The sequence below is a fragment of the Podarcis cretensis genome, assembly GCF_951804945.1.
Source record: "Podarcis cretensis genome assembly, chromosome: 3".
Classification (NCBI taxonomy): domain Eukaryota; kingdom Metazoa; phylum Chordata; class Lepidosauria; order Squamata; family Lacertidae; genus Podarcis; species Podarcis cretensis.
In genome coordinates this window covers 32,482,595-32,509,826 of record NC_137172.1, presented here as the reverse complement: position 1 = coordinate 32,509,826, position 27,232 = coordinate 32,482,595, and the positions used below count along the sequence as shown (strand labels likewise).

General features: G+C 41.9%; 2 protein-coding genes across 8 annotated transcripts in view; one reads left to right on the top strand and one right to left on the bottom strand.

The window, feature by feature from the left end:
• Positions 1 to 156: 156 nt before the first annotated feature.
• On the top strand, positions 157 to 24,040 carry LBR (lamin B receptor). Its single transcript, XM_079969262.1, has 14 exons — positions 157 to 1,491; positions 6,708 to 6,880; positions 8,621 to 8,818; positions 9,377 to 9,460; positions 9,910 to 10,090; positions 10,966 to 11,162; positions 12,215 to 12,269; positions 14,212 to 14,406; positions 15,987 to 16,090; positions 17,643 to 17,768; positions 18,855 to 19,023; positions 20,679 to 20,759; positions 20,877 to 20,999; positions 21,790 to 24,040. Exons 2-14 carry the CDS (start codon positions 6,716 to 6,718, stop codon positions 21,948 to 21,950), a joined length of 1,839 nt encoding a protein of 612 aa, XP_079825388.1. The 5' UTR covers positions 157 to 1,491; positions 6,708 to 6,715; the 3' UTR covers positions 21,951 to 24,040.
• A 746-nt stretch (positions 24,041 to 24,786) lies between these two features.
• Positions 24,787 to 27,232, bottom strand: part of DNAH14 (dynein axonemal heavy chain 14) — a 133,012-nt gene continuing 130,566 nt past the window's right edge. For all 7 annotated transcript variants that reach the window (XM_079969138.1, XM_079969140.1, XM_079969136.1 and 4 more), the window contains 2 exons: positions 25,742 to 25,888; positions 24,787 to 25,117 (listed from right to left, as the gene is read on the bottom strand). In XM_079969138.1, the coding sequence (XP_079825264.1) occupies positions 24,905 to 25,117; positions 25,742 to 25,888 (360 nt within the window). In that variant the 3' untranslated portion in view covers positions 24,787 to 24,904. The remainder of the gene's footprint in view (positions 25,118 to 25,741; positions 25,889 to 27,232) is intronic.

Genomic DNA, 27,232 nt, shown 5'->3' with positions numbered 1-27,232 from the left:
AGGTAAGTATATGCCAGGGGTGATACTAGGCTATTGCCATATTTCAAAAGGTGAAAATCGGGACACAAAAGTTGTTGAGCTCTTTTGGGGGGGGGGGTTTGACATATACATAGGATTGTAGCTGGTTCAATATGCCAATATGCTGGGACTTATGCTAGCTGAATAGCCACTATTACCAATGCATTTTCAACAGGGACGGGAGGGAAAACACACACAACCTGAACATGCAAAAATAGCAGGTGTCTTGCCATCCTGCAACACCAGGTGACACCACAGCACTTCCAGACTCACTGGCACAGCCAGCAGCAAACCTTACAAGCTCCCAAACAGAGGTTTGAACCCCCTTATGTGCCTCACGCAATCCTTACAGAGCCAGCCTATTTTTAGTGTCTCTTCTCTTGTTCCCTATTGCTATGTTTATGGGTTGGTTTTGTATTGCATTTATATAGCCTGTAGAATCGTTCGCCAGACTTTTGATCACCGCCTTGGAACCTTTTGATGAAAGGCACTCAAGAAAATAAACGTGTTTCGAAATGAGGGTCACGCTCGTTCTCTCTACCATCAAAGCCATGGGGCAGAGGTCAGCACTGCAGGTTAAAAAGACCATCGGCTGCTGGAATTAGAAGAGGTGTTTAAAATTTCGGACGTATCCAGTTCAGTAACAGTAAGGCACCAGTCGCAAATGGTTCTGTATACGCGAAGCTCTTCAAATTTCAGGGCGTGCGGCTTGCACCGCTTTGGACTTCCGGCATCTTTTGTTTTTCTTGGCATAAAGCGGTTCAGTGCACAGGGACTGGGTGGGCGGGTGTTGCCTGATCTGCGCTGACAGAAACGTGAGCCGATTGCTTTGCACACCCACCCAAACTCCCCGCGTGCGCGTTAAAACTATGCTTCGCCATCCACAGTGGGAGCGGGAACTTCTGGGCGGCGGCCCCACCACCCTTGATTTCATCTGGGAACCTGCTTATCGACCCGTTTGCATCTGTTCAGATGTGCAAACTGGAAGGAGAGGGGAAGAGCCCGCTCCCCTCTCCATCACTCGGAGAGAGCCGCACGAGCAGCAGCGAGGAGCTTTGAGAGGAGGCGGGTCCTTCTGGCGCGCCGCTCCAGGATTCTCAGCTCCCCGGAGTGAACTATGTCAACTGGCTGAAGCGGAGGCACAACTTGGACCGGAACTCGGGAGGTTGAGCGTCGGAGCGCGAGAGGGAGGAACGCGCCACCGACTCTCAGCCAATGGGAGGCCGCCGAGACGGATTCAAACGCCGCGGCCTGGCCAATGGCGGCGCTTGGCGCCTTGCCTTTCGCGCCTCCCAGCGGGACCCGGGGGAGGGATTTGGAGCGTCGCCCGCTCTCGCTCCCGTAACCGTCGCTTGAGGCGGTTGGCCCTTGCTGCCGTTGAGTTCGCCCCCTTCCTTCGCCCGCTTGCCCAGGCTTCGCACAGTTCGGCGGAGACCTCCGTGCCAGACGACGCGGCGGGGGCGCAGCGACCAGGTGAGGACGCGTTGTTTGCGGGCCGGGACACACCCCTTCGGCGCCTGTCCTGCGAGGGAGGGTACCGGGCGGTCGCCGCCTCCTTCTGCTCCCTCCCTCCCTCCTTCCTTCTCTCCCTCCGCCTCCATTTTCTGAGGCCTGGGTGCCGTCAGGCTGCAGCCGTCGCTCCGCGTCCCCCGTCGGCCTTTCGGCAGGCTCTTTTGTTTCGAGAGCCGCGCGTCGCCTCTCTTTACTCCCCCCTCAGTCCCACCCGCGAGAGGCCGCTAAGTTTCTCTCGTGGGCCGCCGCAGAGCCCGCGCGAGCGCGTTGTGCTCCCCTCTTTGCGGAAAGCGGCTCCCGCCCCTGAGAGCCGCGGAGCGAAAAGGTCGGAGAGCCTCGCAGGCCCCTCGCGACACGCAGGAGGGGTCTGGAAGGGATGGCAGCCGCTCTTGAAGGCTGCGATGCTAAGCATCTTTACTAGGGGTGCAGCTCCACGGAACTTGGTGGAACTTGTTTTAGAATAATATTCCCGTTGGGATGGAAGTTCACCTTTTTAAAATAATAATAGTAATGTTTATCTCCGGCTCTGACGTACGCACTCTTCTCGTTGGTAGTTTCTGGGGAAAAGTGAATAGAGGACACTTACTTATTTCATTTATATTCCACTTTTCCTCCAAGAAGCTCAAAATATTGTGCGTGATGGTTGCGCTCCCCATTTTATTTTATTTTTTTAAAAAATAATATTTATTACTTTTAAAGCTTACAAAAAAGAAAGAAGAGAAAAAAACAAAAAAGAAAAAAACAATACAATACAATATATAAACAATACAAAACACAACCTTAACACATTAAACTAAACACAATAAACAAAAAACAAAACAAAAACAATTTAAAAACATACATCATACCTTTTCCATATTCTATCTTTCATTCCCTTGTTTCATCAACCTCCTCTCACCTCCCTCTTTGTATTCCACTTCCATTAATGGTTTCAGCAATTCCTTTCCATCTTTCTCTATTTTCTATCATATAAATGTCTTAACATATTTTTAATCTTATTTCCATTAAAATTAGTATACTTATTTAAGCTTAACTCCTTATAGCATTTCTACTAAGGCCATAAAATTTCATTCCAACATTTTTCTATCACTCATTAATGTACAATATTTCTATATATAGACTTTAAATTTTCCAATCTTCTTCCACCATCTCCTCTCCCCAGTCTCGGACTCTGCCAGTCACTTCCGTCAACTCCATACAGTCCATCAACCTGGAGATCTTATGTCCGAGGCTCTTAACTCTTCCAAGTCCCTTCTGCAGGTCTTCTTCATATTCTTTGATGCTATAGAGCAGATCTCGGGGAAACTCTGACCTAACAATACCTTTGTTCCTTCTCGACAGGTCAGCCAAATTTCCATATTGTTCCTTCTTGACAGGTCAGCCAAATTTCCATAGTTAAAGCTAAAATCCATGAAGTATTTCAGGACATGTTTCAAAATTCCTCCAAATCCAAAGGCCCCCACAACTCCAGTCTCCTCCTGACCCAAGTCCATGTCCCAAAAGTCAGTTAATCCCTGCATGGGGGGATCTTTCCAGCTTTCCTTCTCCAGTCCAAGCCGGGCTTCGATCCTCAAAATCTGACTTTTTCTGGATTCATTCATAAAAGGCCTCAACTTATAGTCCTCAATTTGCCTAAGGCTGAGGCTCCCACTTGTATTACTTTAGGTTCGACAACAACAACTTTCTCCTCCACATTTTGTTCTGCTAAAGTAGATTCCTGCAGCAAATCCTGAATAATTTCTATATTGATGCTCACTTTTTGTTCCAAGTTATCAATTTTAGTAGCCATAACATCCATCTTTTTGTGAAGCTGTTCCAACGAATAGCTTATCTTGCATAATGCAGTCACTAAGGCTTCTCCTGTCGACATTCTTAAATGGTCCAAGGTCAATCCTTGATTCTCACAGTTCTTATCCTGCAGCTGGAGATTCCCCAGCTCCACTCTTGTAACAGTTTCAAAAGCTCCCTCTAGAGGGAAACAGTCTCCACTTGTATCAATCCTTTCAAGCACAGTTCCAAAAGTAAAGTTAGTTTCAATTTTCAGTTACTTTTCCTCCTTTTTAAACACAGAAGAGGACAATGGAAACAATATATTTCTCTTATTTAACTAAATGTCAACATACGTTTTATTCACAGTCAATGAACTCTCCCAAAATGTCAATCTACTGGCAGCCTGTTTCCAGGTTCAGAGCAGTGGTAATTTAATTTTTATCACTCTCTCCTGCAGGCTTACACGATCCAAAAATTCCCCCCTCTTCTCCTGCTTCCATGGGGGGTTTAATGATTTTAATCGATGGAAGTTTAATCCTTTACATAAGGCTTTCCAAGACCTTAGCTTGCAGCTTCTTTGCTTCAATCTATTTACAAAAGGGGAAGGCGGACTTCCTGTTTAAAACTTTCCCGTTTCGGTACCAAATTAAGACGTTTGTAAATCCAATTTTCCGTTCTACTCACGGGTAGTTGTTTAGAGTAAAATTGTCCACAGGAAAAAGTCAGCGCTCTCCGGCAACAGCAATGCGGCTTCCCTCCGTGAAAAAAGCAGTCAATTCGAAGCACCGCGCCGCTCACCCATCGCTCCGGATCCCCGAAACAGAGTCTCCCCGCGAGTAGGGGAGGCGCAAAAGGTGCCAGCCGAATCCCACGTTCACAGGCTTCTCCCGCCTGTGATTTTAATGGGTCTCCGCCTTCGCCGTGGCGGTCAGACCCTGATTTCCAAGGAGCAAATTCCTCCCGATCGGAGGAACTCCGCCATTGCCGGAGGCGCCAACCCGGAAGTCCTCGCGTTCCCCATTTTATTTTCAACCCTAGGAGGCTGAGACATAGTAGCCTACGGTCACCCAGTGAGCTTTATGGTTAATTGGGAATTTGCACTTCCGTCTGCAGTTTCCCAGGACAACTCACTCGGGCTTTTGATTTTTAGGTCCCCTTTGAAACCACTGCAAATGTGTGAATTTCATGTTAAATGGTTGTAAAACTGCAAATGCTGCTGGAAGTAATCCTAAGGCTGCAGTACTAAGATCATTAATTGCACTGCTGTTGAAGCTAATTAAGTGGCAACATCCAAATTTAAAACTGGCAGTACTAGATGATCTTTGGGGTCCCTTCCAAGACTACAATTCTATGATTCTACTTCTAATTAGTATTATACAAAAACCTGTTCCGCAGACAAATGTGTGAAAGCTTTTCATTCAGCCATGTGTATGCACTGTGTATATGAGGATTTGCAAGCTGTAGTAGTAATAACATACTAATATTAGAAATATTTTTTAAAATGATACTTTCTAGTCACCTCCCAAAGCCTTGCAGAAGGAAACATACAGCAGCTATCTCTAAGCTTGCTGCTTTTCAAATCACTTTGGAGTGATGTTAAGATCCGGTTATTCTCACATCCAGTGAGGGTCTGCTGCCGGGGCACACTCTGAACCTACCCAAGTCTTAGGCTCCTGAGTGCTTTCCTTCACTACAGCTGTCATTCCATGGGATTGATATGCACTCCTTGAAGATGTCTTACGACTCCTCATGGGGCTGATGGTACATCCCAAAGTCCCAATAAATACTAGCCTGCATACATCAACAGGATTTTTGCTCTTTAATTTATTTTGAAATGCATAGATTAATTTAGTGGAGATGTCAGACAAGTGCACCTGACATAGTCAACAAGGAGTACTGTTGCACAAAAATCCAGTAAAACATGGATATGCTTAGTATTTTATGCTTACAGGGCTAAATGTGTTATGTGGGAGACTTGTGCCTGTTGCATCAATCTTCGCAAGCACACCTGCAATTTAAGATCTAATTTTGTTTCATTTGTGTCGTAAATTGCTACACCAAATAACGAGCACACACTTGAGAAATTTGGTATCATTGCAACTGTTATTTAATTCAGTACAGATACTATTTGACTTGCACTGTGTTTTTCTAGAAGTAAAAATTCCATTTCTTGCTCCACGTTTATTTATTACTTTTATAAACCTCTTCACTGTATAAAGCCACTGAGGTGGTATACGCTTAAACAGAGAGGCCTCTCCCCTCTGCACCTGAAATGCAGCTTGTTCTGTGTATTTTTACCAGGAAGTAAGCCCCACTAATTTCAGTGGGCTTACATGTAAGTACGAATAGCAGTGCAGAGTTAACAGTTATGTGTTGATTAAAGGGATGGATCCTTGTTCCAACCCTTGTTTATGAGCTAACTTCTGACAAGAAAGCAAGTCATTTAATGGATTTTAAGATGTCACCCTGGGCCCAAAAATATTTTGGACCTGTCATAACCTTTTTGAAATGGGGGCGTTTCGTTGACATCAGTTCAATGAATGGAGTCAAGCTACAGTCCAACGCTAGGTTAAGCAGTCCTAAGCCTATTGACCGCAATAGGCAAAGCATAGATTGTAACCTCTGTAGCACATAGTGCTCTTGTACTTGTTTTCCCATTGTGTTTGTGTAGTTTCATATTTTTCCTGTGTGAGTGTTGAACTAATATATTTGAACAGATGGGAAAATCCTACACCCTTTTTTGCACATGTGCAGCTTAGAACTGGAGTAAAATACTAGTACTGTGTAATGGTTGCTTTTTTAATGGAGAACCCAGAGGCTTGCTGCACAAGCCCTGCCTCAGATGCATGCTCTACTGTTACTAGTTACCAGACACTGGGCACATCCATGGGCAAGACCTTGCCATCACATTTCTCCTCTGTCACTGGCTCTCAGACCAGATCTCCTCAGCTGCCGCCGCCCTTACTCCCTGTGCGGGGCTGCCTCATCCTCTGTGGGCTGAGGGCTGACCTGGACAACAGGCAAGTCCCGCAGGCAGCCCTGGGCCCACAGGGAAACAGGAAGAGGCTGGGAAACAGCTGCGCCAAGAGCCATTTCATTTACAAAAGCAGGGAAATGCTGTTGAGCAAAACAAAATGTCCCACTGGCAAGGCATTTTCACCCCTGCAATGCAGGGATTGCTCTGGGGACCAATTTTAGGGCCCGAAAAAGAGGGGGTTCGACTATTGCACGGTGGTGACCATTACGCGTTGAAATACAGTAACTCTTGTTAAGTGCTCATACATTTCTTCCTTTTAACTCATTCAGCACACAGGTGACTTTGTTTAATTTCATTAGACTCAAAGCATGACTTGACTTTTGCAACATCTATGCTAACAACTTCAATTTCCTCCACTTTCCCCCCCAAGATTGAAACATGCCCAGGAGAAAGTTTGCTGATGAAGAAGTGGTAATGGGCCGGTGGCCTGGAAGTGTTCTGTATTATGAAGTACAAGTAACCAGCTATGACGACCGAACTCATCTTTACACAGTAAAATACAAAGATGGAACTGAGCTTCAGCTAAAAGAAAGCGATATGAGGGTAATTAGTCTCTAGAGTAAATAATCATAACAAGAAGGGCTCATTTGTTTGGTTACTAATGAACCCTTTGGGCTACACTTCAGTCATTAGTCCTAAATATTTGCTTCTGTGTATATTCCTGCAGTATGAGGATAAAACTGTGGGGTGGTATCCAATGCACTTGCTCCATTAGCACAAGGATTTCCATTTGTATAACAGAAGGTTCATGCTGTGCCATCCTCAAAACTACTCCAGAATTTTGGTGGAACCCTCAGAGCACGTTGGGAGGCGAAGTGGAAGTTCCAGTGTGCAGCCAAAAGTGCTTGCACTGATGGAATGAGAGCATTGAATACTACCCATGGTTTGTGAAGTTGCACTATATATCAAGCCATTCTGCTCCTTTTCCTTATTGATTTTGTATGTTTTAAGATTAGCCCATTATAGAATGCTTTGAGGGGCATTCTGTGCAGTATCAACAGAATTTTCCACATGCAGGTGTTGTACCATGGCCATGGAGTTTGTTGAACACTTGAAAAGTCATTAAACATATTGTAATGCATGTACAGCCACATTTTTAAAAAATTGCTGGGGGCTCAGCTTTGAAAATTTGTAGTATATCAGGCATTTAGGAAACTGAAGAAATTTGTATCCTTTATGTTCAAGTAGATTCAGTAATAACTGCTCTGGTTGTATCAGTTCACATCTGACACACAATGTTTGGGGTTGCTGAATTTCTTAAAAATGCATATATCTCCCACATCCTGATCCCACATCTAATCAGCATGTGTGCAGAATATTTTAAAGTCCAAAATGAACTACTTTGGTATTTTAGGGTGTGTTTTAGCAACTCAAATAAAAATCATATTTATTTTCCAGACAAATGTATTTTAAATATATGTTGAATGTATGTTGAAATAAGCTGTGCTTTATTTTCAGTATTGGTGCTAATGTTTGGGATTATGCAATTTCATATTTATGTAGGGTTGTCACCTACATAAATCACCATACATCTAGATTTCCCCCTAAGTAAGAGTAGAGCTGCACACATCAACTTTCAAGGTTGAGCACATTTGTTATGGTTTTACTGCTACCTTGGTTTTAGACTGAGGTGGCAGTTGTGCTTTACAAATACAAATCCTAAATCTCAAGCTTGAATAGTAAGGTGCCATACTATTTCTTCATTTCACCTCTTTTCAATTTCTTGATCCACCTTCAAGCGATGTTGCCAAAAAACTGAATTAATGTAAAATTATTATTATTTTTATTTTATTTTATTTTATTTATACCCCACCCATCTGGCTGGGTTTCCCCAGCCACTCTGGATGGCTTCCATTAGTCCGTCAAACATTAAAATAAAATACTAAGCATTAGTCCGTCAAACATTAAAAGCTTCCCTAAACAGAGCTGCCTTCAGATGTCTTCTAAAAGTCTGGTAGTTGTTTTTCTCTTTGACATCTGGTGGGAGGACGTTCCACAGGACGGGTCCCACTACCGAGAAGGCCCTCTGCCTGGTTCCCTGTAACTTGGCTTCTTGCAGCGAGGGAACCGCCAGAAGGCACTTGATGCTGGACCTCAGTGTCTGGGCAGAACCATGGGGTTGGAGATGCTCCTTCAGGTATACTGGACCGAGGCTGTTTAGGGCTTTAAAGGTCAGCACCAACACTTTGACTTGTGCTTGGAAATGTAATGTAAACAATGAATATTTTTAAACCTACTAGTTTGTAAAGCTAATGATGTAACTATTTTTTTTAAATTTTTCAGTCTATGTCATCTTTTCGATTTAGAAAAAGTAGCTCTTCCTCCGGTTCCCCTTCAAGACGCAGTGGTAGCAGATCTAGATCAGGCTCTAGATCTCGTTCACCTGGTCGACCAGCAAAACACAGACGTCGTTCTTCCTCTCAAAGCAGAGAACCAAAAAATGAAAAGAATATGATTGGGGAACCTAATCTGATTCCTTTGGTATTTGAGTTGATTTATTTTTATGTCTAGTCCCTTTGTCAAGCTATGTTCACATACAGCTAAACTGAAATATAGAAAATTTATGGGCAATATAGTTTGACAGTAGCTGCACTTTTTGTAATTTGGAATCACAAAAACACATAGCAACTGTTCCTTGAACAAACCAGATTTCATGCACTATTCAATTTATTCTTCCTTTGCAAAGAAAGTAGAAGGAATTGAGTATTGTCAGAATAAAGTTGGCACAGACATAAAAAAGTCAAGTATATGGAGCACACCACAGGTTCCATATACTTATTTTCCACTTCTCCACTGTTCCACAAATTCCTCTTCTACTTAGATTTGGAGACTGTTAAAACTAAACCAGGTACTTCCCAAAGTTATTTGATTTAGAATTTCGTTCAAGGGTTCCATAAAACCTGGTTCTCTTGTGTGTCTGTGCTACACATCAGAAATTTATAAAGGCAATCTATGATTAATTGTGGAATGGAAGGTTTTCTTAAAAAACTGATAATATTTACTACAATGGAAACACTCAATTCTTTTTTTTTTATCCAGAAACTAAATGAAAACAATACCAACCAGTATAATGGGGAGCCAGATATCACAGAAGTGAATTACTCATCTCACAATACTCTAGAGGTATGAAATAATAGTATTCAACATACTCAAATTTCCATTGTTTCTGGAAACCTTCTGGTTAGATGTTTAAAGTTAGCTGCTCTTCAATCCTTGAGTTTACAATATCTGCATTAAATGTATTGCTTGATAAAATGGATAGAATGTAGAGAAAGGATCTTGAATATGTTATAAAGAGTGTTGACAAAGGAATAGGTTGCTCTTATCCTGCTAAGAATGACTGTGTGCATTGTGTTGTAAATGTACTGATGAAAAGGAATTGTGGGGTTTTTTCGAGGAAGAGGCTGGACCTAGTTGGTATGAGAAGGGAGTGTATGGCAGTGTTGATTAGCAGATTTGGGATCAAAGAAATGAGAGGTTTTCAGGCAGTATTACTTGAATGGAGGGATATATCCAGCAGGTGGCGCAATATGATTGCAAATGACTTCCTCTCCCTTCACTGTGGTATTTAGCGCCAAAGAATTGAATCTGAGCGTGCCAGAGAGCGCATCCTCGAACGCTACAATTTGCATTCAAGGAAGGAGGAGAAGAGAACAGAAGAAATGTATTCAGAAGAGAGAATTTTTGAGAAACCCAAACCTGTTGTAAAAGTATGCATGAAGACAAAGGAACTAGAGTTTGGAGGAAAAATTGGTATGATAGTCTTGGTGTACTGCAGCATTCATATAGTTTTTTTCAAATTCACTTAAGTGGAGGGAAGCAGCTCTGTATGCACATCATTGTATATACAGAGCTGGCATTTCCATTAGAAGTCAGTTTGAGACCTCTCCTGGTAGTGGTTTCTTGAATCCCAGCATACCCAATAAATAGTTACATAATGACAGTGGTTTTCATGAATTTTATTGCATAATCTTTCCCCAGAAATCATGTTTTCTGTGTGACATCAGCTACTATGCTTACATGTCATCAGTATCTGGGCAAGTGACTAGAATTGGGACTACAGTGGAAGCTTGGTTGTCAAATGCTTCAGAAGTCGAACGTTTCGGCTTTCAAACACTGACAAACCAGAAGTGAACGCTTCCGTTTTCAAACACCTCAGAAGTTGAATGGCTTCCGAGGTGTGTTTATCCATTTTTCAATGGATTTTGCTGACTGCCCATTGAGCCTTGGTTGTCGAACGTTTTGGAAGTTGAATGGTCTTTTCCAGAACAGATTACGTTCGACAACTGAGGTTCCACTGTAGTTCCTTCCTCTTGCATCTCTGTGGCTACCTGCTGCTGGCCAAGAGCCTTTCGACCTTAAAGTTTAGACAATATCATTTCTGTGCAGTTGCTAGAAGTATACCTGCAGTCTTTAATTATGTCACCCATTTCAAATTGTTCTCCATTAGGCAATGAAAGCATTATATCTTAAAATAGGTAACAGTCCTGGTATGTGTGTGGGGAGGGGGGGTGATCTTTGAGTTGCAATATTGTAACAACTGAGTAGTTTGACAACCGTTTTTCTGTTGTAGTAATGCTTCATTTTGTTTCCTGTTTAACTTCTGATTCTGTGTGTTTGTTTTGCAGGTGCCTTTTTAATGATTTTTCTCCTTCCTGGAACTGTATTTTACTTGTTGTTGATGTGTAATCAGAAAGACCCCAGTGTCCTGAATTTTCCTCCCTCCCTCCCTGCTTTGGAAAGTTTATGGGAGACAAGAGTGTTTGGTGTCTTTCTTCTTTGGTTCTTTCTCCAAGCTCTGTTTTACTTACTCCCAATAGGAAAGGTAAAACTTTAACTATAAATTTGTATACTGCGTTTACAAAAATGCATTTTTATTTTGTGTGTGTCACAATTTTTAAAAATATTATGGCTGTCATACAGCAAAACCAATGAAAATGATGATTTGAGGGACCATAATTGATGAGGAGAATGATCGTTGCAATTTTCAGTGTTCCTACTACATTCCTGCCAAACAGGAATGTACACAATTCTATTTTACATCATAGATTCTATATGAAACCATTGGGATGGCCTTCAGGAGATCTGGGGCACTCAGCCCTGTTTCTCTGTTACATTTGACTTAGGAGCTATCCAGGCATGCTTTAGACACATGTCTTGATGGAGTGGTGAGCTGGATTGTGACAATCTCAATCACTGTGGTCTGCAGAGGCAGCCTTAGGAACCATGCCATGGACTGTAGATGTACATCTTACAGTGATGCTGAAAAGGGCTTTTTTACATAGTGGTTTCTGCCTTGTACATTGATCTGCCTGTGATGATCAAGCAGATTGATCATAGAATGTTTATGTTGACAAATGAAAATCTGTCTGCTTACCTGGGCATTTTCCTGACAATTAATACTGGCTTCTGGTTACTGTGATCAATATTTTAATTTGTTTTTTTCTGACCTGGTTTTCTTGTGATACATTGTTTTATTGATCTGTTAATCCCCTTAGTATTTCTTTTTTAAATCAAAGGTGGTATATAAATTATTAGAATTAATACAAATATTTCTTCTAGATAGCTTATTTTTGTAGTTGTATGAGTGTTATTCTTCTATGCCAACTTTGGGATTTGTGATTGCATGGAAAGAGCCATGGTTAATCTATTTTTTATAGTTTTTAAACTGCAGATTATTATGCAATCAGTTTTATATCATGGGGATTATCATGTAATTGCAAGGTTTAGAATTTCCCCCTTCTCTTGGCTAAGTGGCTCTGTTATTCTACAAAATGTAGAAAGGCAACAGGTTCTTTAAAAAATGATTGTTTCCCTATAATTTGCTTTACCACTCCTGAATCTAGGTGGAAAATACTTTTTTCTTTTTCTTTTAAGATTGTAGAAGGGACCCCACTTTTGAATGGAATGAGACTGGAATACAGGATAAATGGTAATTAGGTTTTAAATTAAGAATTACTTTTAAACTGGTAACCTATAATTATTGAGATTGGAAACATGAGAATATATGGTTCAGTTATCATGCCAAATGATGCTTTGGGTTTTCAGCTATATGGTTACAGGTGATTGTCTGCTTTTAATTTTCCACTTGCTTAGTACTTGTCTGTAGGTGTGGTAGCCTTCAGTAATGGGCAATGGCCATAACCGTAGTTTGTTTTATACTTCTAGTGTAATATGTGTCTAAACGGGCTAAATTTTCATTACACATATATTGTTGTAGTCATAATACAATTTGAATTCTTGTCCTTAACATACTTAGTCTGAGTTGCTGATGAATGATATCCTTCAGGAGAGGGACAGGGAAATGTGACAATGTTGATTCTCCTGGAATTCTCAGTGGCTCTTGATACCATTGATCATTAGATTTGGAGCAAAGTGTCACTGCTTTGCTGATGACATCCAGCTCTATTTCATTCAGTAATAACGGAATCAGGAGAGGCCATGCATGTCTTAAACCATGCCTGGATGCAATCATGGACTAGATGTGGGCTGTAACTGAATCCTGAAAAGACAGAGTCCATGTGGATGGGTGATTCCCAGATGTGCTAATTTGGCTTTGTATTGGCTCTGGATGGGGTTGTGCTCCCTCTGAAGGAGCAAGTACAGTCATACCTTGGTTTTCAAACAGCTTAGTTCTCAGAACGCTCGAATGCCACAAACCCAGAAGTGACTGTTCCGGTTTGCGAACTATTTTTGGAAGCCGAACATCCGACAGGGCTTCTGTGGCTTCCAATTGGCTGCAGGAGCTTTCTGTAGCCAATCAGAAGCCGCACTTTGGTTTCCAAATGTTTTGGAAGTCGAACAAACTTCTGGAATGGATTCTGTTCGACTTCTAAGGTACGACTGTACAGAGTTTGGGGGTACTTGCTAGATCCATCACTAGAGACCTAGCTGACCTCAGTGGCTCAGGTCATCCATTACCAGCTTGTGTTGGTGTGCCAACTACAACGCTGCCTTGACACAGATAGCATTCCGTTCCGGAGCCCGTTCGTATCTAGAAGCAAATGTAACTAGTGACGGCACATCTGCGCACGCCACTTTTTGACCCTTCTGCGCATGCGCGTGACGTCATTTTGAGCGTCTGTGCATGCGCAAGCGCTCCGTTACTTCCGGGTTGCCACAAAGCGCAGCTCGAACACGCTCAACCCGAAGCGCATTCAACCCGAGGTATGACTGTAATTAAAATGTATGTCAGAGCTTTCCAAACTGTGTTGCAACACGTTAATGTGTCGGCTGCAGTGTGTAGGTGTGTTGCTCAAACACTCTTATAAGGGGTTAGTTTCACCTCCGGTGTGCTAGTGAAACTGAATTACTGTGTCGCGAAATGATGCATGTAAAAAAAAGTGTGTCAGCAACATAAAAAGTTTGGAAAGCTCTGATGTATGTGTTTAGCCAAGCTTGACCAAGAGCTTTCTGTTTATTTTTAACAAGGGAGTTGGGGGGGCTAAGCGTTTGAAGAACTTTTATTGAAGGTGTGGGAAAATGGTTGCTTGTACATAAGAGCATGGGCGAAAGTTTATTATTGCAAGGTGATTTCATTGTTATTTTTCATGTAAGCAGCTTAAAGTTTTTTATTATAGTAAATGTATAAATCAGTCCCTTTGGGTTCAGTGTAATTAATTCCAAGGTAAATGAATACAGAATTGCAGTCTTAGGGTTTCACATTGTGTATAAATATTGCCAAATTGGAAAGCTTAAATACAAAGATTTCTGGCATAAAATTTTCTATCAGAGCCTACTTTATTAAGATGATTTAATTAGGAAAATGATTTACAATGTTTCTACACATTCACTTTCTTAAGTGTGTTTTTAGAGTAGTGTTTGGTTTTTTTACTTGTGTCTCACATAATCTGTGTTTTTTTCTCTCCTTCAAGGATTCTATGCTTTTATCCTAACAGCTGCAGCTGTAGGAATTTCTCTGTATTTTGAAATGGAGTTTTCCTATATATATGACCATTTCCTACAATTTGCTGTCAGTGCTACAGTTTTTTCTGTGGTGTTAAGCATTTATCTCTATGCCCGTTCATTAAGAGCACCTGAACAAGAATTGTCACCTGGGGGAAATTCTGGTAAGTGTTTATTTTTTGTTCTCATGCATTTCTGTGTGTCAAAAGTACTGTCATTACGAACTACATTAACCCCGTTCCTCTGCTTCATAGTCTCTGTCTTGAGGCTTTCAATGAAACACTAAGAGGAATCATGCATTTAACTTCTAATGCATTTTTTGTCTGATTTAATCCGCTCATGCTATTTACATAATTACTAATTTAATTTGCATGTACCTTGATAAAAAGCATTCTTATTGGATTGTGTGCTCCTGTAAAGTTATAATAAATTAAACTTATAGAAGAATGTGTACCCACTTTTCTTTTCGGTGTATTTTAAGAATATGGGGCAAGTTTGGCATAACTATGTCTTGTAAGAAGTTCTAGGCAGAAATCCTGTCTGACTATCTTAAGTACCGTATTTTTCGTCCCATAGGACGCTCCATCCCATAGGACGCACCTCCGAAGGGCACCCCGTGCTCCGCGCTGCCGGCTGCCGCCCGCAAGCCTTGCGCTCCCGAGGGGAGATCCCCCGGGTGCGCAAGGCTTGCCGACACCAGCGCAGAGCATGGGGCGTCCTCCGAAGGGTGCCCCTTGCTCCGCGCTGCCGGCTGCCGCCCGCAAGCCTTGCGCGCCCGGGGGGAGATCCCCCGGGTGCGCAAGGCTTGCCGACACCAGCACGGAGCAAGGGGCGTCCTCCGAAGGGCGCCCCGTGCTCCGCGCTGCCGGCTGCCGCCCGCAAGCCTTGCGCGCCCGGGGGGAGATCCCCCGGGTGCGCAAGGCTTGCCGACACCAGCACGGAGCAAGGGGCGTCCTCCGAAGGGCGCCCCGTGCTCCGCGCTGCCGGCTGCCACCCGCAAGCCTTGCGCGCCCGAGGGGAGATCCCCCGGGTGCGCAAGGCTTGCTGACACCAGTGCGGAGCACGGGGCGTCCTCCGAAGGGTGCCCCGTGCTCCGCGCTGCCGGCTGCCGCCCGCAAGCCTTGCGCGCCCGAGGGGAGATCCCCCGGGTGCGCAAGGCTTGCCGACACCAGCATGGAGCAAGGGGCGTCCTCCGAAGGGCGCCCCGTGCTCCGCGCTGCCAGCTGCCGCCCTCAAGCCATGCGCACCCGGGGGGGGAGATCCGGGTGTGCAAGGCTTGCCGACACCAGCGCGGAGCACGGGGCGTCCTCCGAAGGGCGCCCCGTGCTCCGCGCTGCCAGCTGCCGCCCGCAAGCCATGCGCGCCCGGGGGGGAGATCCCCCGGGTGCGCAAGGCTTGCCGACACCAGCGCGGAGCACGGGGCGTCCGGACACCTGCGCGGAGCACGGGAACCCCCCCCCCGGGCGTGTAAGGCTTGCGGATAGCTTCCTGGAGCCTGGAGAGCGAGAGACGTCGGTGCGCACCGACGCCTCTCGCTCTCCAGGCTTCAGCGAAAGCCTGCATTCGCCCCAAAGGACGCACACACATTTCCCCTTCATTTTTGGAGGGGAAAAAGTGCGTCCTATAGGGCGAAAAATACGGTACATTAATTTCAGTGGGACTACTTTAAGTGTGACTTGGATAAAACCCAGTAACAGTACAGTAGCCAATATTATACTGTGGTCCAATTTATTTATTTTTGTAGGGAATATATTTTATGACTTTTTTATGGGACGTGAATTAAATCCTCGCATCAGAAATTTTGACCTGAAATACTTCTGTGAGTTACGACCAGGGCTAATTGGCTGGGTGAGTAAGTGTTTAAATCTATTTTTGCATCATATTTGATTTTTTAAAAAAATAATTTTTATTAACCGACCAATCAAATCAAATCACATCACATAAATTCCGAATTACAAAGCCAAATTTTAAATTTTTTGTTGGGGGGACCCATATTTCAATTTCCGAAGGGGATTCCAATCATCTTCTTGCTGCTGCGTTAATATCCACAAATCTGTCCAAATAATGTTCATAATTCTGACCAGTCCTCTCTTGCTGTTCTCACATCTCATCTTGTTCGTATATTTTTCTTTTTTTCTTTATGATCTCTTCTGATAATCTCCTTAAGCAGGTAAACACCAGTTATAATCATGTGTGAATTTTCCGTTTGTCCAATCATCATGTCGAGATGGTTTCCATATATCATCACTTTCGTAAATAAAAGCTCTCTTTCCATCATCAGTCTCACAAAACTGTCGCCTTCTTTAGTCCCTCTGAGGAGGCTCACTCACAATATGAAAACAAATCTACTCCTCCTCCCAGTCTTTTGACAGAACTTGCCAAAATGGCGACGGTATTTTTGACTGCGTCATTCCAAAGCTCTTATACATTCCACAGTCTCCTTAAAACATGCTTTGGTTAGAAAATTATCTCCACACAGTCTTAAATCCTCAGCTTAAGTCATTTAAACGGCATTTGTGACTTGTGGGGGGGGGGATTCTTGGTTAATCACATAGAGAAAAGAAAGGAAAGTTTTTTCCCCTCCCCCATCCAGTCCCGTTGCAGAACATACCGAGCCTTGTTGTGTCTTCTCATGATTTATTCCTGTTCCTCCGACCCATCTTGTTTCTCAGAGATCTCTTCGGTTAGCAGTCTTTACTCCCCATTCATCCTTGAAATATGTGCATTAGCTTCCTCCTAATTGTTTCTTTTGAAGTTGCTGCAGCTAGAGGCGCGCCGAAATCCACACAAGGGCTTTCTGCCTAGTGCCCCCACCCCCTCAAATTCGGGGGTGGTGTAGGGCACAGCAGGCAAGGGCAGTCCCCCCTCCACGCTTGGGGGGCCGGGGGGGCTGTTTACTCCCATCACAGCCTCTTAATTACCTCGTGTGGGTTGGAGAGATGTTACTGTCAGCCATCTTCCGGTGCGCCCCTAGTGCCCCCCCACATCATATTTGATTTTACAAATAAGACAACTAAGTTCTTAAAATGAAAAATGTACTGCAAGAAAAGATTGCAAAATATTGGAAATATTAACAATATGATGACACTATATTATACACTACAAACAGCAGCATTATCACGGCAGCATTAGTTGTACAATGTTCACAGCTGCAAGTATCATTTTACATAGCTATTGTTTAATTTATAAGAGTTAAAATACAAATATGGGAAGATAAATAGAAAGGTTAAAAGGAATAGAGCACACACTAGGTCAAACTCTGCTTATACACGAGTAAAATACTTCTTGTGAGCAGGAGAAAAATGCTTTGAAATGAAATTAACATTGAAACTTGTGTTACTGTTTCACCAGAGTTGTAAGATAAAAGTTGATTTTAATGTGCAACTTAAATTTTTTTAAGGTTGTTATTAACTTGGCAATGCTGTTGACTGAGATGAAAGTGCAACATCTGAATATGCCATCTTTGTCCATGATACTGGTTAATAGTTTCCAGCTCCTTTATGTGGTCGATGCACTTTGGAATGAGGTAATGTTTATGGCTATTTGGTAGGATATATTTTTTTGCCTCCTTTTGGAGTTTTTTTTTAAAAAAATGTGTTGTCCTTCTGCAAACTTTGTGATTCCTCAAATCCTGCTAGTGCCTCCCTCATGTTTCTCAGTATCCCCATTTTGGTCGTGGAGAAAACAATCTCTTTCTTTGATATGATAACAAGCATATGATTGGCTCATCATCACAACGATTGGCTGAAAAACATTGTGGGCTAGGCTGTTCATGAAACGTATGAGGAAATTGTTGTATAACTTGTTCCCCTCTGTCAAGTGAAAGGGGTTGTATCTTTCTGTAGACTGCATATAGGTGGGTTTCTGGCGTCTTCCCTATGGATACCCAAAACCAGACACCTTACCAACACCTGGAGCAACCTTCAGTGGCAGGGAAGACTGCAGGCATTGGGGAAGGCATTTGGCTGTGTCTTGTGTGCTACCTGGTCTGCCATCTCAGAAGAGATGCCAGATCTTCTAGCTCTAGCAGTCTTGCTCTAAGGGTTGACCACAGAATGAGCCAGGTACAGTGTCTGCCTGCTGGCTCTTCTTTCTCTGACAGGATGAGGGCATCAAGGATACGGCCTGCAAAGTGATTTCAATTTTGGAAGAGGGGGCATCTTGTACATTCTGTGGTGGTAATCTACAAGATTGGCTAACTTTCTTAGCCAAAGGGGTGAAGCACAAAATAGGTGGCTGTGCATTGGGGCAAGTTGTCTTGGGTGTGTGAGTATGAATGAGATAATGGATGGATGGATGAATGGGGTAAGAGTTTTTGTGTGAATGGGTGTGATGTTTATGTGTGAGAGACGGAGAAGCAGAGTGAGAAACTAGTACTAGTTTCTCCTGTTTTAGCTCTCATCTGCCTATCTAGATAGCTGAATTGTAAAAGGCATTGAGAGCACATTGCTGAAAAACATTTGCTGAGTTTTAGAAAAGTGTAAATTCAGTCTATGTGTGCTTTGCTGCATATTCCACATGTACATAACCCTAACAGTACAGTATAGTGAAAATATTTTGGACATTAACAGAAATTCAGATCAGTACTCATTTAATTCTTTTAACTTTTTAGGAAGCTATTCTGACAACAATGGACATCATCCATGATGGTTTTGGGTTCATGCTAGCATTTGGAGACTTGGTGTGGGTTCCTTTTCTCTACAGCTTGCAAGCCTTCTATTTAGTGAAACATCCGAATGAACTTTCTTGGTTATCAGCTTCTGCAATTGTAGCCTTGAATAGTAAGTGGCAATTAAAATGAAATACTGCTTTACTTAAAAGCATTCTGGATGCTTTATGGGAATGCTTAATATATCAATTTATTTTCAGGATTTATTCAAATATTTTCAATCACAGAGCAAGAAAAATAAGCAGAAAAAATACAAAAATTACAAAATCATATACATATACGCAGGCCCAATAAGCAACAAGTTAACAATTCTGTCATATTTTTTGTAAACAAGCAAAACTACAGTGACAAATTAAAATATCCAATTTAACCAAATACCTAAGTGAAAATCAAACACAAATCGTTTGTACAGGTTAAACAACCAATGATCTTAGCAATGGTTCCCACATTGTTTTTCACTTAAGTTGCCCACTCACTCCCTGTTACTCACACAAAGAGGGTCCCACTCTGTGCCAACGTACTCTCACCCTGTAGCTTTTGACTAAGTTAACACCTTTCACCCCCACTCCAACCCATTCAGACTCTCACCCTGAGTGGTATGAATTGTTGCACACAAGCATCCACATCAAAAACCTCCCACCCCTTGTCCCAGAGAAGTAACAAAGAAAAAAGAAAAGAAAAAGGGGTGTAGCAAGTTACAGCTGGTATTTCTCTTGTGGGCCTCAAGGTTGGCAAGGTTCCTAGGTAGAGACACACAGGTAGATTTACTGGCCTCCCATATCTCTTATCAGCCAGCACAATTAACCTTCAGGTCTCCTGAAGGAATAATATTTCATGGTCAGTTGAGAAAGCCCTTTCCTGACCCAAACTGATGTCAACAATTCAGTTAGTAAATCAAGTAATTTTTAGAGAGGGTGTTTGCCATCAGTCTCTTTGAATGTCATTGTTCAATAGTAGAGTAGCTATAAAAACTCCATCTCTATTTCATGTTGTATAGCAGTGGCTTTCAACGTGTGCTGTGGCACCGTGGGGTGCCTTGAATGATGGTCAGGGGTACCGTGGGCAACCTTCTTTCCTTCCCTCTCTCCTCTGATGCCCTCTTGTGTCTCTGCCTCCCAAAGCCTTTTGCGGCTGTTTCTTGCAGGCAAATGGTGCCTCTGGGGCTGGCCAGGGGTTCTCCAGAGCTGAAGCAGCCTCAGAGTGAGCAAGTAAATTTGTAATATCCACATCAATTGTAAAAGGTAAAGGTAAAGGTACCCCTGCCCATACGGGCCAGTCTTGACAGACTCTGGGGTTGTGCGCCCATCTCACTTAAGAGGCCAGGGGCCAGCGCTGTCCAGAGACACTTCCGGGTCACGTGGCCAGCGTGACATCGCTGCTCTGGCAAGCCAGAGCCGCACACGGAAACGCCGTTTACCTTCCCGCCGGTAAGCGGTCCCTATTTATCTACTTGCACCCGGAGGTGCTTTCGAACTGCTAGGTTGGCAGGCGCTGGGACCGAGCAGCGGGAGCGCACCCCGCCGCAGGGATTCGAACCGCCGACCTTTCGATCGGCAAGTCCTAGGCGCTGAGGCTTTAACCCACAGCGCCACCTGCGTCCCTACACACATCAATTGTACTCATGACTAAAAACTGGACAATAATAGATGCCTAAGAACATTGCTCTTGTCACTTGGTATTAATGTAAAATTGGAAAAGACAATGGACTGTGTGCTGTTGGCAAGTTCTGCAAGGAAATAATAGTTGCTTATTCTTTCTTTTCTGAAGTTCTTGGCTATTACATTTTTCGTGGTGCGAATTCACAAAAAAACATATTTCGAAGAAATCCAAAGGATCCAAAAGTTGCTCGTAAGTACTGCTTAGGCAAATTGGTTTTCTATCAGTGCTTTCTATATATATTAATATTACACAGTGTGTTCTCGTCTGCAGAGTACAAATAATGTTTATTTGTATATCACCATACAGACTTGAAAGTTATTCCCACTGCAACTGGAAAAAACCTCCTGGTCTCTGGCTGGTGGGGCTTGGTGCGCCATCCAAACTACCTTGGAGATATCATCATGGCTCTGGCTTGGTCCTTACCGTGTGGTAAGATAGTAAAGTGTCTTCTAGTGAAATCTTGCATGTTTTGCATGGGTGGCAGGCCATCATGTGGGTGATACTTCACCACCTATTGTCCAAAGCAGAAAACAATTAAGAGTTGACTTCAAGGCTGCTTCCTGCCCTCACTTAAACCATTCATTCAGGGTGGAACTATTCAGCTTGGACATTGGCCTTGTGAATTTGTCTGTGTGAGAGTGTGTGCAATCCCATTGTTTAATTTGTGTTTTTGCCTCTGACCTCTGTTTTTCAAATTCCTACCAGTGGTTGTTATTAACTAAGATATTAGACCTCTTAATACCTCTGGATGGTTAGGGGAGAAATTCATTTTTACAGAACATGGGATCAAAATGGGTGAGGAATCTGGCCCTCCATATGCTGTATTGCTTTCATTATCCCTGACTATATGTCATGCTGTTTGCGACTGATGGGAGTTGAGAGTCCAATAGCATGTGGACTCCAATAACATGTTCCCCACCCCTGATCTAATTGAAAATTGTCGTAAGATGACGGCTAGGTGGGATAATACACCATAAGTATATTGTTCTGTTTGTCTTTTTGACAGTAAGTTCTTTTTTTTCTTTATCAGCATAGAAAACAGAGAAAATAAATTATGACATATAAATATAATGTTCAAGCTTGAAATCTAATAAAGAAACCGAAAGTCAATATTAAAACCCAGTTATAAATTATTAGCATTAAAGTGATCAACAAAAAAACCCTTATTTACCTTTTCAGGTGAAGAGTGGAAAAAATAACTGTTTATGTGTTCTTACAGGGATCAACCACATCTTACCATATTTCTATGTCATATACTTTACTGGTTTGCTTATTCATCGAGAAGCCCGTGATGAACGTCAATGTAAGAAAAAATATGGCTTAGCATGGGAAAAATACTGTCAACGTGTACCATATCGCATATTTCCATATATCTACTGAGTGTCTTCAAACTGGTGGATAATGCACAGCTTCTGTAGTCAAATCTTCATTGCAAAAAACCACATACCTCATACCATTGCACTTGGTATACGTTAATTCTGCTAGATTTTCTTAAAAATTGTGATCAGATAGTAAAGCTGCAGATAACTTTACAAATAAACTACTAAAAATAGTCTTTTCCATATATTTTTAGCCATCTCCCCATTTCAAATTACACACTTCAGTTAAGCAATAAATTAGTTGTATAGCACATTAAAAGCCTGTCAAGCAATGTATATGCTGGATAATGTTAATTATCTGTTCCCGACATAGGAAAGACCATTTTAGGGTTTAATGCTGAAGATTTGCTTGTTTTGTGTAACTTTTGTATTTTTCATTCTTTGGGCTACCTTCAGAGCCCTTGGCCAAAATGCACCAGAAAATAGTAAACATTACAAAGTCCAATGAAGAGCGACTTCCGATGCTACAGCTTTCTAATCATAGTAGTTCTCAGGTCTATCTCTTATAACTGGTTCTCTCAGGCTGAATCCCTAGTGGCTGTTGCAGAAGCAGGAATTGCTTCTGGGGAAGCAAATGGACAGGAGTTGCTTCTCTACCCCTTCGCTCTGGAGAACAAAATCCCATTTTAAGTCTGAGCGATGGTTGTCATATGCCTCTTGAAGTTTTTACATAATAGTATTCCTTATACTATGTGCTCTAAAAAGTACATTGATTTAAGAGAATATTTTAAAATCCCTTACAGCTCATTCTTTGAGAGTGTCAGACCTCAAGAAGTGCAAGTGACAAAAAACAATGATACAGGGTGTGGCATGTTGTACAGACTGTGAAAAAATAGGCAGTTTTTTCAGCTATTATAAACCATTGCTTTGTACTATAGCTTTTCTTTATATTGTAACATTGATTTTGTTGTACAGTGTTTTGAGTATAAGATGCAAATCTTTTTTTTACTAAAACCATTTCCAGTATTTTTGAAAAGTTTTATAAAGTATTGCTATGAAATTGAGTTGAACAATTGAAGTGCTCATTTAAATATTGCAATGACAAATGTGTTATGGAAGTATATGAAATTTATTCAAAGTTTTGTGAATTGGCATTGCTACCTCAAATGTAGGTTATTTTGCCTTTTTATACTGTTGAAAGTAGGAAAAATGCTAATTTTTCAAATTGCTATTTAAAGCAGCTTTTTAACATAATTAAAGTCAACCACTTTAATTGAACTTTTTAACAAATGTATTTTTGTATATTTGAGTTTTCACAGCAACTCATGCTGTGTGGTTTTATGCTGTTTGTAGCAGAACATCTATAAATTTTTATTGAATAGTTTTTTACTGAATTGGCTATAAGGTGGAATTATTTACCTAAATGGAAGGAATAATTGCCATTTTAATATATTAAATTAGAAAGCAGGTCTGTTGAAATTTTTACAGCTGATAAAAATTATCCATTTAATAATAGCAAAGTACCCATTTTTAATTTGACTATATTTTGCATTTATGAATTTGTAGCATAGTTCTTGATAACAATTGATTTCCGTTTAATATAGTTAAAATGCATGATTGTGGATCACTGTAGGGCTTACTTAACGGATGCCCATATCGCCGTCTAACCAGTCCCCTTTGGAACATGAATAGCCTTGAGTGATGGGGATAACAGCACTCTTATGCCCTATGGGGATCCATATTGTACTCTGTATATTTGTATGAGCCATTTTAGTTACTGCTGTACAAGATTGTAAATTGACTGTGTGTTGTGTGGCAGAAATGATCATGACAACTTTCTTTAGCCTGCATGTTATATCTGTTTAGAGCAGAAAAAATCCTTATAAACATTGAGTGCTTCAAAATATCTATTGTAATTTGTTATGCAAAGAAAATTGTAGAAATACCACTATTTTCGGATAATTCTAAGATATCTTCTAAAGGAAAACGAGTAATCTTTTTATATGAGCATGTTCTCCCAGGAGTGTGGTTCCTGACTAATATAAACTGCAACGTGTCATGTTTGTTACACCTTTTTACATCTAAAATGTACTCCTTAGATTGAACTTCATAAAAAGTAACTTGCATAATTAAAATTTAATCTAGAAATGATTTTGTGCAGATGTAATTATTTACTTGGAAGAGACTTCTAACATTTTTGTTTGCCCTTTGAATATATAAGTAGCTCTGATTGAAGATGTATCTGTGTCCTGGGATAGTTGAAGTTCTTAAGAGTTCTAGCCGAGTTCAGGTGAATTACATGCATTCTACCCAGAAAGAGGTTGAAAAGCTCACACTCCTACTCAGGAAATAAATAAACATAGGATCTGCCATATTCATTTGAGCCCTTCTCATACTACAGAGGTGGAAAACTCAGGGCTGCTTTGTCATGTTCACAAACCTCCCTGGTTGCATGATGGTAAATGGAGTGAGAGGTAAAAAGTGCAGAGCAATAGAAGTGACTCATACTTTTTGTTCAGTAGGCATGCTACAGATTTGGATGGCTCAGTTGGTGCTGTTAATGCCAAAGTTGCAGGTTTGATCCCTGTATGAGACAGCTGCATATTCCTGCATTGCAGGGGGTTGGACTAGATGATCCTGAGGGTCCCTTCCAACTGTGCAATTCTGATTCAAGACAGTGGCAATCACTTTAATGTCCTCATGGTAAGGCTCCAGCAGCATTGGGCTGGTCACTATTAGAAACAATACTGCGGTAAGCAAGCACTAGAAGTTTATTGCTGGAGCTGAGGAAGTCCAACTTTACCACATGGCTAGCTTGACACACATCTGACTGAACACAAATAAGTTTAATTAACCTGCTACCATGCTTATATAAATAAAGAGAAGATAAATCATAATGAAAACCACAATAAATACTGTTTATTCTTAAGCATCCGTTTACCAAAACCTCAAGTGGTCCAACAGTCTGAAGAGTATCCAAGTTTAAGAGGTATTTTTTAATTTTTTTAAATTTTCTCAGTCATCTAGTTGGCATAACAGTGCAACACCTCTTGTTATCCAGTGGCTGGGTGCTATAAGACTTGGTAGGTTAACTACTGTTATAAAATTAGTTGATATACCTGTAGAGGACAGTGTTCCTGATCTTTCAGGTGTCCTGTATAGTGGACATTCATAAAGTAGCCAGACTTCTTCCTCCTCTAGACAATGGGGTCTTGCATGGGAGGCCATCTTCAAAAGAGAAGTGTTGATGAATTAATAATACGTATTAGCATAACACCGATCTTTTAAATAGACTGTATATGAGAGGAATATGAAAGAGTAGCACGCAAAACATACAATATACACTATGTGCATGCAACCAATATGCGAAGCAGGAAATCACAGCACAACATAGGCAAACTTTGCGTATCTGTCTCATCTTTTAAGGGGGAAGGGGTTCTAGATGTTAGTATGAGCCTCTACCTTCAGCACCCATCTGGTGATGGAGCGGTGGATGGGTTTTTTTCTACACAAGTAGCCTGACAATTGTTTGCACAAGCACAGCACACTGTTAATTCGTCATAGATTCAGAACAGCCAGCCAGATGCACCACAACTGCCATAAACACCAGGCACATGCAACATGGACAAAAACACTTTACAGGTTGAAACTTGGAGTCAGAATAAGGGAGTGGGTGAGAAAAGGAGTGCATAATGTAGTAAAATGATACAATGAAATCAAATATTTCTCATTTCAGGTATAAATATAAGATCATATAGCTGCTCCAAACTTGCAAAATTTGTATCATTAGTGTTACCTGTTGCCACCCTGAGCTTTTGTTATAACACAGAATGTACATTTTATTTAAATCACCTTTTTTGGTAAAAAATGTATGTCTGGTAGTGGATAAAATCTCTGGTGAAGCTCAGGCTCTTCCAATGTCTTTGTAGTGGGATTCCAGCAAGCACCATCTATGTATAAGCCACAAACTATAACTCCAGTTTCACACCTAGAAGATTCCTGAAAGTCAACAAAAATGATAGATGAATGTCATATAGGGTTTTCTTGTTTGTTTTTAGTCCACCAGACTCCACAAAACCTTCAAAATTTATGACCAGCTATTATGGTGCTGGAGGAGACTCTTGAGAGTCCCACAGACTGCAAGAAGATCAAACCTATCCATTCTTCAGGAAATCAGCCCTGAGTGCTCACTGGAAGGACAGATCGTGAAGCTGAGGCTCCAATACTTTGGCCACCTCACGAGAAGACTCCCTGGAAAAGACCTTGATGTTGGGAAAAATTGAGGGCACAAGAAGAAGGGGACGACGGAGGACGAGATGGTTGGACAGTGTTCTCAAAGCTACGAACATGAGTTTGACCAAACTGCAGGAGGCAGTGGAAGATAGGAGTACCTGGCGTGCTCTGGTCCATGGGGTCACGAAGAGTCGGATACAACTAAACAACAACAACATGATATAAATGTTTTAAGATAGGGAACTTGACCTGGCTGTCATGGTGTTATCCTGAGAGGCACCTGACCTACAGATAGCATTGGCAGGTGGGTAAGTACTACAGTCATACCTCGGAAGTTGAACAGAATCTGTTCTGCAAGTCCTTTCTATTTCGAAAACGTTTGGAAACCGAAGTGCGGCTTCTGATTGGCTACAGCCAATGGTATGCAAAAGACTGTTTGCTTACCAGAACACTCACTTCTGGGTTTGCAGCATTCGGGAGCCAAAACATTCGAATAGCAATGCATTTGGGATCCAAGAAATGACTGTACTATGTTGGTCAAACAGAATCACTATCAACCCAATGGAAAAGGCTTTGTTATGTATTAATTTTTCATGCATTCAGCAATTAGTGAAACAATCCTTTACAGAGGTAGAATGACCGCTATTCAGCCTCCGCAACACTATCCTTCACATCAACATTCAGTGATAACCTGTAAATTACATTTTAACTGATAGGCAACACAGTAAGCTGGTCTTCCTATATGATGCTAAGCATGGCTGAAGCTCAGGAGTGATGCCCTCAAAGTGCTGCAGGACTACAATTCTCACCATCCCTGGCCATTGGCCATGCTGGCAGAAAATAATGGGAGTTGTAGTCTAGCAACATCAGGACAGCACACTGTTGGGTACCACCTCCCTCCCCCTCACCTGCATAAGGTGTTCTAGTACTTTTTAAACGGGCAGAAGGAGGCTGGCCCAACAGAATTTGAACTTAAGTAAAGTGTCTCTTGATGCTCGAATTTTTTTGTGTGTGTAGAATTACTGAATCCTGGCAGGAAGTCATTTGAGAGTCGCAGAAAGTGGTTCCTTTTCCTTTGGAAATGAAGTAAATGTGCTTCAGAAGGAAAAT